Source organism: Amblyomma maculatum, chromosome 9, assembly GCF_055883805.1.
Source record: "Amblyomma maculatum isolate TAMU_Amacu chromosome 9, ASM5588380v1, whole genome shotgun sequence".
NCBI classification, from domain to species: domain Eukaryota; kingdom Metazoa; phylum Arthropoda; class Arachnida; order Ixodida; family Ixodidae; genus Amblyomma; species Amblyomma maculatum.
This window is the reverse complement of record NC_139352.1, coordinates 114,994,969-115,007,982: the sequence shown is the minus strand read 5'-3', so window position 1 is coordinate 115,007,982 and position 13,014 is coordinate 114,994,969. Positions and strand designations below refer to the sequence as shown.

General features: G+C 44.1%; 1 protein-coding gene across 10 annotated transcripts in view; it reads left to right on the top strand.

Moving 5' to 3' along the window:
* The first annotated feature begins 256 nt into the window (after positions 1–256).
* Positions 257–13,014, top strand: part of LOC146180195 (zinc finger X-chromosomal protein-like) — a 30,756-nt gene continuing 17,998 nt past the window's right edge. Inside the window, exons 1-4 of one of the 10 annotated variants that reach the window (XM_084579426.1) lie at positions 268–559; positions 1,946–2,152; positions 3,601–3,820; positions 12,167–12,359. In XM_084579426.1, coding sequence (XP_084435552.1) covers positions 12,185–12,359 — 175 coding nt within the window. In that variant the 5' untranslated portion in view covers positions 268–559; positions 1,946–2,152; positions 3,601–3,820; positions 12,167–12,184. Of the gene's footprint in view, positions 1,049–1,945; positions 2,153–3,600; positions 3,821–12,166; positions 12,360–13,014 lie in introns of all 10 variants that reach the window. The other 9 variants (XM_084579425.1, XR_014700794.1, XM_084579429.1 and 6 more) reach the window with 9 other exon arrangements.

Below are 13,014 nucleotides of genomic sequence, written 5' to 3'. Positions count from 1 at the left end.
CATTGCTAGACGTTTTTTTTTTTTTTTTTGTTTTTTTTTTATGACGTTGTTTATTGCCTCAGGACATAAAGGAATATGTAAAAAAAAAAAATAAAGGGATATGAAATGAAAGAAAAAGGTTGGCTGTTCTAATAAAGTTCAACAGAGATCGATGATAAGACCCATGCGTCCAAGCACTTTGTCTCACGAAACTACCAGCGCCGTTCAAATCGCGCGCCATTTGTAGGTCATGTGGCAGAAAAGAGCGCGTACCTGAGGCTATGAGTCTATGACCTGAAGTATGTTTTGTTTTCGCGTTTTAAATTTACGCACAACTGAAGCATTGCTGCAAGATGAGCCTGATTTGTTCACACCAACGTTGGTTCTGCGCGGAAGCGGAAGGGAAACGGGAAACTGCATAACAGCGTGCATCGACAATGGCGGCAACCGCGTCAACAACGACGCCGACGCACAAGTCGGCAGCAGTCAGCATAATGGCCTTTATCTTTATGTACACCGTAAACAACTCTGCGGCGTCAGCGCCTGTTATTCTGAAAGTGAAGAAAGCGCCGTAATACAGGTGACATTTACCTTGAGTCAGGCGTTTTATTTGGGTGCGTGCTCCCTCTTACAAAAGTAACCGTAACATGTAAAAGCATAAGTTGCATTCAGAACGGCTGAGACTTTACTGCACTGGACGAACAGAAGAAACGAACACGGTGCTACCGTTCTGTACACTGTATGGTCTCGTGCGCTTATTATTTTTTTTAGGATTGAATTAATTCGCCCTCCAGTCGATTATTTCTTGTGCACGGGCGCGATAGCGGCGCATGAGCATTTGCATGTGAGCAGCGAAAGCTCTTTTTGCATTGGTCTGAAGTTGCACGCTTACTTGTCAACACCGCTCAAGTGGCGAGGCTTCGAAACTGCGAACTGTTGCCACGGGTTAGGGACGTAGGGTTTTGCAGAAGTCTTGAACTACACCGTATATTTTCCTCCCCGGTGCGCGACTCGTCATGCCGTTGTGCAAGTGTTTGTGTGGTCATGCAGTGGGGATGCAAAACTGTCGGTAAGTTGGCTATCGATAGTTTTTTTTCTTTAACTGACAATAACGTTAAAAAACTATACCTCATTGTTCACGAACTTGTTGCTGTCGGTAGTAAATAGTGATTTTGACCGTTTTGTAATTGTTGGCTGACAGTATTACCAAAGATTCTGTAATAACTCACTATAATAAAAGGAAATAAATAGTCACTCTCCGCTGTCAAAATCCGAAATGTGGTCATCACCATATTCAGGTCTAAAACTGTACCATTCCAACAGAGTTGGTTGTTTTTATTTTCACATAAAAACAGTCAATACAAATTCGTTGCAGCCTATACACATCTGTAAAAGCTTTCTTGTGTGATTGAAGAATTACATGTGATTCTATGTCAGCCAGATATTCTGGTAGAGAAGCACGAGTATGCCAAACTTTCTTGCTCTTTGGCACACTCTTACTCAAACGATCTGCCCAGCAGCTGAGAACATGCTTTGGGCTGGTACCAACATTCCTGGAATATGTTCTGTTAGATCACACGTGAGAGAAGCAAGCGGAGAGGGGAAAAGCTCTATCTAAGCCTCGAAAGGTAAAAGAAAGCAGTTTGTCATATGTTCTCCCAAAGCTGCCTATCTCAGTTACGCAAAGAAACAAAGTTCATGTAAAGTGATTGTGGGGCGGCTTATCACATTAATACTGTATTTTCTATAATATTGGCAGTCAAATCACCCCCAAAATTTTCCTGTCACTGGACTGTTGGCATATAGTCTACATCCTTGGCCTCCTAGCACTTGGTATTTCTTACTAGCTTGCATGGCACATCTCGCAGCTTCTACTGTTTTGTTAGCAGCAGCTAAGTTCTCAAAAGCACGGAAGTTTGCAAACATAAACTCCGAAGCAATAATTACATCCTATTTTGGTTCATAGGCAGGCATGCCCAGCTCTGTGTCCTCGGCTTCGTAGAAGTCTTGTGGATGGTGAATTCATGGTACTCCGAACAGTTCATCTTTTGACAATGGCTGAGGGCAAGTCTGAAGTGCCTGCTGACACTTGCACTGCAAGAATGGAGAGCCCTATCATTATTGCCACTGCCTGCATACCACGTGCTAGGGACAAGCAGGAAAATGTTGCAAGGTAATGCTGCAACAATTATGCATAGTAGTGTGTTGCATGATCTTTTACTGTTGATAGAACTATCGATAGTTATTTTTGCCATTGATCGTTCGACAATGACACAGCTATCAGTAATTTTGTTTCACTATTGAATGCACCTGATGCAGTGGGCCATGACCCAAAAGAATGGTTCAAATCTCCTTTTTTATTTATTTTTCTATAATGTTTACTGGTCTTGTCTGTACCACTACTTGACTAGCATCGCAAGTTCTTTGAAATAGCCCATGCTTCATAGTTTATTACTTGTCTTAGAGGGGCATAAGACAACTTAATATCTTGGTCTTGATAAAAATCAGTTCTTTGGCTTTCTCTGGTTCCCCAGTAGCAAAAACAAAACACATGTTTTGCAAAGGAAACAGCATTGAAAGATTTCTTTGCCATTTTAGTTAACTCGCTACATCTACACAGAAAAGGACTTTGTAATGACTGATTTGAAATGAATAACAGAGTAACCTAACCTCTCACTAGGTGTTGCTTAAAGAAAAAAAAGAAATGGGAGCACATAGTCCAACGCATACTGCAGGCTAATCAGGCTAATGTTAGAAGGGGATGCAGATTCTGCAGATATGTTTCATTGCCTATGTCAGCTGTGATGCTGGTGTGAAGTGATTATTCTTTAATGCAGCGGTTTATATGTTATAGCTTTTGTGATTGTGCATATTTCACAAAGGAAAGAGTGACATTCCAGCTTGATAAGAATGGGGGAGCAGTTCTCGATTCATGGTGGCATCTTGAAAATATAAGAAATTTAATTTCTTTCCTTATCATTTTGTTGTTTGGAGGTATTACTTGAGTTCTTGGTTTGTATTCTGGTCAGCTTTCAAAAGTGTGCAAGTGACAGTTTTTGCGCGTGATCTTGCATGCAAAGGACATTCATTAGCATGACAACCCGCTTCGTGAGGACAATTTCTATATGCCCTGTGCATGCTGATAACTACTATATCCACTATATCCAGGTTTTCTTTAGCTAGACTCAGCAACTTCCATCTGCAGCAAATACGTAGTGTATATAGACAGAATCGCCCCTCTGTTCTGTAATGGTGGCTACATATTCAGTCTCAATCAGTACGATTTGCTTGTGCATTTGTCGCAAAAACATTGGTGTACAGGACATAGTTCATCCATGCTTGAAGGGGCAGCCATAGTGAATGGCCCCCCTATAGTTCCGATGGCTGCCAATAGGCGGCTTTGAATGGCACCTCAATAGGCACTGCACAGGATGCACACGTATCAATTGGTGAAAGCAGGGCTCTTTTGGGCTTCTCTCATTTCTTCTGTCTGTACTGGTTTCTTGCCAGCATCTATCAGTGGTTCCTACGTTGTAGTTCTCTCGAGAGATGGACTATGTCTCATCTGTAAATGAAGGTGTATCCCTCACGTTCTTGGAAATGTCTGCTTTCTGTATGCAGATATGGCCATCACTCACGGCATGTACAACCCACTGCCTAAACAAACATCACATTGAATGGAGGCAGCGGTTCTTATGCCCCGAGTATGGTTATTCCGTAACTTCTTGTGTTGACCTGAAGCACTACAAGAGGGCACACCGATGAGCACCCCTTCGAGTGCAGCCATTGCAGCACTTTGCAGGGAGTGACAACTTGGTGATGACTGACCTTGTGTATACAGGTTAGAAGCCATTTCATTGGTACCAATTTCCTAGGAGATATATGCATGATAACAGTCTACAGAGCCGTTTTCAGTCCCCCGATATTGTGAAACCATTCAGGTCTAGCTTTTGCTCGAAGTCATATAACGAAATGGCATAATTGGAATTTCACAACTGGCATTTTTGGCCAGAAGCACACATTGCTCCATGAGCGTGTGGCGTAAAGCTTGAAGGTTGCTATCACTCAGTGCAGTGTGTTCTGGCAGCATGAGCGTGCTAGGTTGGCTGCAGGGACTCATTATTGAAGAAGTTCAAGAGCATTCTTCTTGACAAAGAACATGCGAGATGTGGCATGTTGCCTTGAAAGGCATCCGTATTGGCTCTGAAACACTAGTCGTTTTTCTTTTGTCTCCAACCTTTGACTAGTGCACGTTTTTTGTCGAGTTACTATGAATTTTTCCTCGCTGGATGTGATTTTGTTGAACCCTGGATTTTGTTACTCATCACCATGTAATTAAAGAAGGCAGGAACTATCACTTGGTTCTAGAGAGATCCATTATGCCATTAGGCCAGTCTTTAGCTGACGAGCAATGAGCAGTGGTGTCAGTTGAAAAGAGTGAGTGAAGCAGGGTTATATTTCTGTGTTGCGAATTTTGCTCAGGTTGTGAATGGCACCTCTTGCAGAAAATATTCTTAAATTTCTAGAATGTTCCTCTGTAACATATTTAAAAACACAAAAAGGAACTAAATCAGGTGTCTGGCCTTTGCCACGCAATGAAGCCAACTGTCTCTCGCTCGTGCGCATTAGCAGTAGCTTGGGCCATAGCGATTAACAACATTTTTCTGCACTCGCAGTGTCGGTTATGTGTTCTGCTCCAGAAAGTATAGTTACTGGAGGGGGCGCCACCTAATGCAAGACAAAGCACAGGATCAAGCTATGCCGTCGCAGCTGGGCTATAGGAGGGCACTGAGAGAAACAGCTGTTTGGGCTGAGTCAACCAATGCCACTGCAGTAAACTGAACAGCTTCCGTTGGACTCCATATTCTTCCTTATACTTTGTCGTGCTTGGACTCTGGTGTAGTCTTAAGGTCTCTTCATTTTGGCTTGCACTAGCTGCACTAGTTCTGAAAAGTGCTGCAGCGGTGCCAGGTGGTTACGTGAGCGTGCAGTGCCAGTTCTGACACTGTCGTGCGGCAACAGCTGCCGAAACGAGTACGCAAATGTAGGACTCTGCAACTTAGCAAACGCGTGCGTGCATCATGTATCGCGTGCTGTAACGTGATCACGTCCAATTTCGAAGCCAACTGCCATAGGCCTACAGCACTCGATCGGAAAATGACGATGACTAAAGGTCTATTCACACTTGCGACTCGCGAAGGACGCGCGACCCGCAGCCGCATACGACCAGAGAGCAACTGATGTTCACACTTGCGAATGCGACTTGCGGTTTGCTTTCCACATCGAGTCTACCTCGACTGTTCACCACATAGAATAAAGCTAACTTACGTTCACGTCGGCTGAGCCGCTGATTGGTTTAATGCTTTGCGACCAGCAGTTGCGCGACTGGAAATCGAGCAGTGCCCAATCGGCCCGCGGCAGTCGCTTTTCGACGAAAACGGTCGCGCGACCGCTGCGAGTCGCAAGTGTGAATGTTGCCTTTACAGTGACGTTGACTGCGACCAATGGACCAACGTACGCGCGACTACACGATTGTTATATCGGCCGATCTGCGATGCCATTATGCGCCTGGGTACGAGAGAATTAACATTATAAGCAGTTGCCACGAGTATTAGTTTAAGTAAGACTGCCTAACGAGACGCTTGATTGGTTTCCACGGACTTTGTCCAAAAGTGCTAGCTGCTGAAAAGACGCACGTACCTCATTGCGCTCTCACAGACGTCTATGTACTCCGTGGGCGCAAGTTTGATGTCGCAGAGTCTCTGCGCACGCTATCGTGTGGCACACTTGGCCCGACAGAAACTCGATCGATCGCAACTGATTTCTGTTCGCAGCTACCCATCTTCTTAGGTCACAATACAATTTAAAAAAAAATACTACATAGGACAACGCACGCGAAGGTTCCGTATCGCGGCCACGTACCACTACATATGTGGCCAGAACTACATATAATACCGCTCCTCCATCAACAAAATGCTAATCACCAGCATGCAGCCCAACTACCGTGTATACGCAACCATTCGCAGATCCGTTAGCATCGAACCGCCTGGGTTCTGAAGGAGACAGACTTTACAAAGCTCTGCAGAACAATGCGCAGCGTCGTCTGCTCTTGGCTGAGCTGCGCGTACGCCATGCTGCACTTTTTTCTGCACCTCCTCTGAAGCGAGTGCAGGATGAGCGAGAACTCGTGCAGAAGTAGTCATGCACCTTGACAAAACGAGGTGACAAGTGCAGACAGCGCGTGGCACTGGCAAAACGAGGACGGCGGTGCTGCACTACTTGAACTAGTGCAGCTGGTGCAGCCAAATCGAAGAGACCTTTAGTTTGCCGAGAGCATCTGTTCTGTTTGTCTCTTCAATAGCAACCACTGGATGATGTTCACTAACATCTAGCTTATGACTAGGGGTTGGACTTCTTGGTTTAAACCGAAAAACACCAATAAAGGTACGCCGAAAGCATAATTAGAAGTTCAGTTTAAACCGAACAAGGTCAGTACCTCTTCATGCACACCGCGAACTCTCGCTGACGGGAGAAAATTACAACAGTATTCAATCCAGTGGTATGACGTGAGACAATGGGAACATTGGTTTAGTACAGCTGTTGAGGATTTTGACGCGTTGTTCATGGTATCACGAATGGGGAAAAAATGGCAGCCGTTCTTCCCGACCGTCATAGACATCCCAAGCGTTTGAGAGGGGCGCCTGTGGCGAAGCAGGCACTTCGAGGGGTGAAGGACAGACTTGAGAATTTGCAGCGCAAGTGTATCTAGGAAATCGCGGAGACCAAAGCCTGCCAGTTTTTTTTTATGTGACACTTAGACGCAAGTCGAGAAAAGCGCATTTCATTTTTAAGTAATTTGATTTATGCAAAAATTTGATCGTAATAAATAATATTTCAGTTACTCTTTTGTGAAACGTGTGACTTTATCTTTTACATATGCGTTATGTCTTAACTCTAATTTTCATCATGACAATAGCATTTTCTTCCAGGTTCTTGGCTGTATATATAAGAAACAGTACACCAAATAAAAGTGGATAAAACAGTGTCCAAGAAAAAAAAAAAGCCAAAATGTACACTACATCACTTTTAACTGTACACGGATGCCTTTATCTCACCGAAACAAACAGATATTTATTCAGCAGAAAATCATAATAACCGAAAAAATACGGAAGTTGTGTTTGCAAAATAAACACCGAAAAAAGTCAGCCGAGAAAATAAAAACCGAAAACTCCACCCCCTAATTATGACTAGGCCCATAGAAAGCAGCCTCTTGTATCAAGGTCTCTGTTTGCAAAGCTTCGTTAGTGCTGTCGAGCTCTCTCGCTGCTGCACCAATGCTTCCAGTGCCTACACCCTGGCAAACACCACTCTGACACCCGTCTTGACTGCTGTAACTTGGGGTAGACTTTTGCTGTAGGCCTGACATGTCTAGACCACCTGTGGTGCCTTTTCCCACCTTCATGCAGTTTTCACTGCTGAGCCCCTTGAGCCAAACTCACATCCTGGCTTTTGCAGCAACACCCAGCTTCTCATGCATTTGTCAGTGCTTTTTCTGGTATTAGAGGTCATGCTAAACTGCATGAAGTAAAACTTTCTGACAAGCTAGTTTAGTACATGATGCTTAAAAAGTGCTGTCCACTAAATAAACGTCCCCAGGAAACAGAAAGAAGATAGGGCAGGGGTGCAACTTCCAACTTTAATAACAAACATCGAGCCAGGCAGGCTTATATATCTGCTGACATTCAGAAGAGGGATGCATGACAGTGTGGGAATCATACCACCAAACGACAAAAGCAAAAGAGAGCATATCAGCGCATGCTGAAATTTGATAAACTAGTTAAAAGGCACAGTGAGTCATCACAATGGCTGGTAGAAAAAATTTGCAGGACAGGTGGACTGGTGTAAAGGGCGGCATATGCATAAAAAGGAGCAGTGAAAGTATAGCAGAATAACATAGTAGCCAGATAAAATGGTAATGCGTAATTGTAATACAGTAAAACCTCGTTACAAGAGACACTCAAGGGACCCAAAAAACATGTCTCGTGTAAGCAAGGTCTCTTGTAACCAAAAATTCTAAAAGCACTGTGTTGATCAGTTTACTGCACATCAGTATATAAATGCATTCACACTCATTAACAGGAAATTATTCAGGAAAGCTTAAAGAAGTTATTCATACTAGTATGTATTTTTGTGAGTGCAGAGTGTATTTCTTCCCAAATTCTGGAGGTAAAGCACTTCACTTTGCAAGCCTTCCTTTTGCTCTAATACCTTTGAGGTACTCTTACATGCTCGTCACCCTCAGATGACTCACAAAGAGAAAGACATCAGGATTTTAAGCTTTCATCTTGTGATCAAATTTTAACAGTGAGGAGATAAAAATGCGGGATGTCATTCATGCATTTTGATTTGCTTCGTAGGTAACAGTAATGCGATGCCGTTTTGACTTTCCAATCATGGGGAAGCACTCCTCAGTTCCTGACATACACAACAAAAAGGACTCTTATGGAACAGAATTTAGTTAAGGGAATCTGAAGTGCATCATGTACGAGTTGGTACGTTTCAGATGCATTGCATGAGCACACCTGGGTTGTGTCTCTTCTAAATAGTGAAGAATTTACTCCACGGACCTGAAAAAGTTGTCCTTAGTAACCGAGTGTCTCTTGTAACCATGTCTCTTGTATGCAATGTTGTTAACATGGCAGAAATAGGAAAACCAACCAAACCATTTGCAAATGTCTCATAACAGAGTGTCTCTTGTAACAGTGTCTCTTGTAACGAGATTTAACTGTAGTCTAGATGTAAGCATCCGGAAAGGGCAGCTAATTTTTAGCCAGGTGAATATAAGGCATGCTATTGCAGTTTTTTTTTTGTTGTTGTTGTTTTTGTTTTTTGTTTGTTTGTTTTTGTTTGTTTTTTTTTTTTGTTTTTTTGATCAGTGAAAAGGGCCACAATTATTTCTCTCACAGTCTTATCCTGAGCTTTGGCTAGAAACAGTGTGATAAAACAAGGGATGGCAGTCAGGGAAGGTAACGGTAGGTTACCTCCAGAATTGCTCTCTGCATGGTGCCACAAAACTGTGTGCATATACAGGGCTCTGATTTTGATGATACACACCATTGTTACTTTCCATGGCTTTGCATTGCTTGTGTGGCCAGGCATTAAGCTTGCATCAAGCATCTGTACATTTGTGTTCTTCAATGGACACTGAATCTAGGAATTGCTTACTGCCCAATGAAGCACCTTTCTTATGCCTGTTGGCTGGCGAAGTACAAGGCAGCAGTCACCTTCCCATGTGAAAGGGCATTCCGCTAGGTATGTCTGTAGTATTGTCAGATAATCCAGAATCGTGCCAGTGCCTGGAACAGCTGCTTGAGGAGTCTTGTAGGCCTGCAATGTGCCATTTCTTCAGAGGCATTATGGAAAGATGCCGGGCCAGTTCGTACATGACTTAACGAAAACAGCATAACACAAAATGAACTAAGAACAGAAGACACATATACGCAAACACTGCTCTGAAAAACCACTTAAAATAAATGCCTGTTGTAGGAAAAATTAACTGTATTATGAAAAGATGCTGGGCCAGTTTTACATGACCTAATAACAACAGCGCACCACAAGTGGAACAAAAAACAGAAGATGCACAGACAAACACTGCACTTTTCAAAATTCTTCACAGGCGACTCAGTCACGCTTAATCTATTGAGAGGAAAAGGCCACTCTAATATATCTGCCGCAGTACCACGGTCACTACCACAAAAGCTTCACAATGTCTCAAGTACAGAGGTGTCTGACCAAGTCGGGGAGCACTCTGTCAGTTTTCTCAGGCATTCGTGAGTTCCCTCCATCAGTGTGCACCAAAATGAAAATCCTTCAGCACTCAGACGAGCTGCTCTAGTGTGCTGGTCGGTGTACATGTGCACGAAACGCCCGCTAGTCATATAGGTGGTGATGAGGCTGAGGACGCTGGAGCCGTAACAAGTGCGCATCATGTTGAGACCTCCTCTCTTCATAATGCTGAATGAACAGCATTGTACGCACTTTCCAAATACCATTCCAGATTTTGATGTGGGAAACATTGAAGCTGAAAGTTCAGCCTGGTTGGGTAGCACGTCTGCAGGCCTTGTATTGTCCTGCTGATGTTCCTTGATGAATAACCAGTTTCTGTACTCATGCATGATTGTGCATCAGAAGGGTGGTGTACCCCTGCGGACAAAAGTAAACGGAGCACGCTATTTGCTTCCAAAATTTTTTATGAGTTGCATAATTGAAACTGGCAGTCGTAGTAGACGCCAGTGCCCTTTTATTTGGTCAAATATTGTTTTCTTATCTCCAGTGCAGAAGGCATGATATTACTTTGAACGGGAAAGCGTGCTCCGTTTACTTATGTCCGCACCTATACATGGGTTCTTCATCCATACTTGCGAAAAGGCGCTAAAAAATGTAGGCAGACAGAAAAGAGGATATGGGACGCACACGTAGGCGTAGGCGCACTAACAACAAATGGTTGATTTCTTGTCAAGTGGAATAAATGCGTACAGGGTTCACCACTCTTCTTGATTTGTAACGCTTCTAATCTTTGTGAGTGATCCCTCAGTGCATTTATTGCCAAAGGAGTGCACATACTTTGGGTAGGGTTTGCAGAACGGGAATAATTTGCACTCATCGTGTTTTACAGGCTTTGCATGATGAGTCAGTTTCTGGGTGCTTATCACCTACCCGCATATATTTGTTTCATGCGACAAGAACTAAACTGTTTGTTGTCAGTGGGCCTACGTTGTGTCCAGTGTCCTTTTCTACGTCGGCTGTGCATTTTTTGGTGCCTTTTTGCAAGAATGTCAAACCTACTCGCACACCAGTATGTGCTTCTTGAGCCAGTTTAGGAAGGTGCGCGGTGCCTTTCCAGGTTTTCAAAAACTTGGTTGTCACTGTCGATGCTAACTGCATCCGGATAGCACGTGACTCTAGCACTGCCGTCAGGTTCACCCTCCTGCATTATGCTGTCATTGGGTGCTGTGCCGTTTGCATTCTTCCTAATGCTTGTAGCATTCTCACAAGGATGAAGTTCACAAGGATCTTGGCCCTTGCGACGGGCATGGTCACGTCCACTTTTGGATGATTGATTACGTGCCAATTGTTTCCTGGCAGATCAGAAAAACCCTCAGCCTCTGATGTGCACAAGAAATGGTAAATGAAGGAGCGCTTGGGCTCACCAACTTAGCTTTAATGACAACGGCAATCGGGTTCAACCCATTTGCCGATGAGGACCCTGAGCTTTCAAGGCTACATAGGCTGCATAGGCTTACATGAATTCTACGAATTCTGGCTGCATAAGTTTACATATGCTTGACAGTTATACAGGCTCATTTGAGGGAGTTCTCTCAGAATGAGGTCATAGAGGTGAGCATCAAGATCAAACTCCCTACCTGAGATATGCTTATAGTGTTCTTCAGCTGCTGTGTATTACCAATTCTCACTTATGGGGCAGAAACGGCAAGCTGACAAAAAGTTTTCATCCGAAATTTACGACAACACAACAAATTATGAGAAGAAGAATGGTAGATATAGCTTAAAAGACAAGTAGAGAGCAGAATGGATGAGGGAACAGGCGTGAGATAATGACATCTTAGTTGAAATCAAGAAGAAAAAATAGGTTTGGGGAGGGCATGTAATCTAATGGCAAGATAACCGATGGGCGCTAAGGGTAGGTGACTGTGTTTCTAGAGGAGACTGCTGCAGGAAGGAGGGGTGGAGCAGAAAGGCGAGTGGGTGAGATAGGGAAGTTAGCGAGTAATGAGGTGGCTGCAGCTGGCATAGGACCAGGTGAAGTGGAGGGATATAGGGGAGGCTTTTGCACACAATGGGGGGGGGGGGGGAAGGGGGGGGCTTAGGATTGTGATGATTTAGTGTCACATGATGCTAGCTGGGGATTACTCTAGCCTGACTTAGTGTTGCCCTTCAGTGTACACATGTCTACGGGCAAGCACCAGTGGCCTGCATTTGAGGGTAGCAGAATAATGTATTATTCATAATTGCATTTGGGTAATTAAGCAAGAAATCAGCAAACTGTACACATACTTGAAAAAATCTGGGAAACAAGAGTCTGCCCCAATGAGAGCCTGACTTCTCTAATGCCATGAGAGATGAACTCGCATCTGTAAGTGGATGCTTATCTTCCACGTTTTTAGAGCCTGTGCTTTCTTCCTTTATGCAGGTGTGGTCGCCCCCCTCTGGCAAGTGCTACTCAGTAGTGCCTCTGCAAACTTCGCAAGATGGAATGTGCCACCACCAGTGTCCTGGAGCATGCCACTTCCACTGCGGCTATTGTGGTCAGAGCTTTGCAAGCCAGGACAGCCTATCCATTCACCTTCACATCCACACAGGCGAGAAGCCATATAAGTGCCACTTGTGCATCAGAGCTTTATTACAGCTCACCTGCCTAAAGAGGCATGTGCAATCCTACAGGAAGTCAAAAACTGTTCATGTGTAGTTTTTACTCAAATAATAATCATCAGCCGAATTGTGCCCACTGCAGGGTGAAGGCCTGTGCCATATTCCTCCAATTAACCCAGTCCTGTGTTAGCTGCATCCACGTGAGCGCTGCAAACTTCTTAACCTCATCCACCCAACTTTCTGCCGCCCCCTGCTACGCTTTCCTTCCCTTGGAATCCAGTTTGTTACCCTAAGCGACCATCGGTTATCCTCTCTTCGCACTACATGTCCTGCCCATGCCCATTTCTTCTTCTTTATTTCCACTAGAATGTCAGTAACTTGAGATATTTCTCTGACCCACTCTGCACGCTTCCTATCTCTTAACGTTACACCTACCATTTTCCGTTCCATAGCTCTTTGCATTGTCCTCAACCTAAGTAGGACTGTTTTTATTAGCCTTCATGTCTTAGCCTCAGGCAGGCACATAACAAAAGAGTGTGTTGAGACGCCGGCAGGGTCGGAGCCAAAGGTAGCGAACGCCAACGAGGCGAGACGACGAGGCACCACGGAAGCGAGGAGCAGTGCAAATTTATTTACATAATAGTA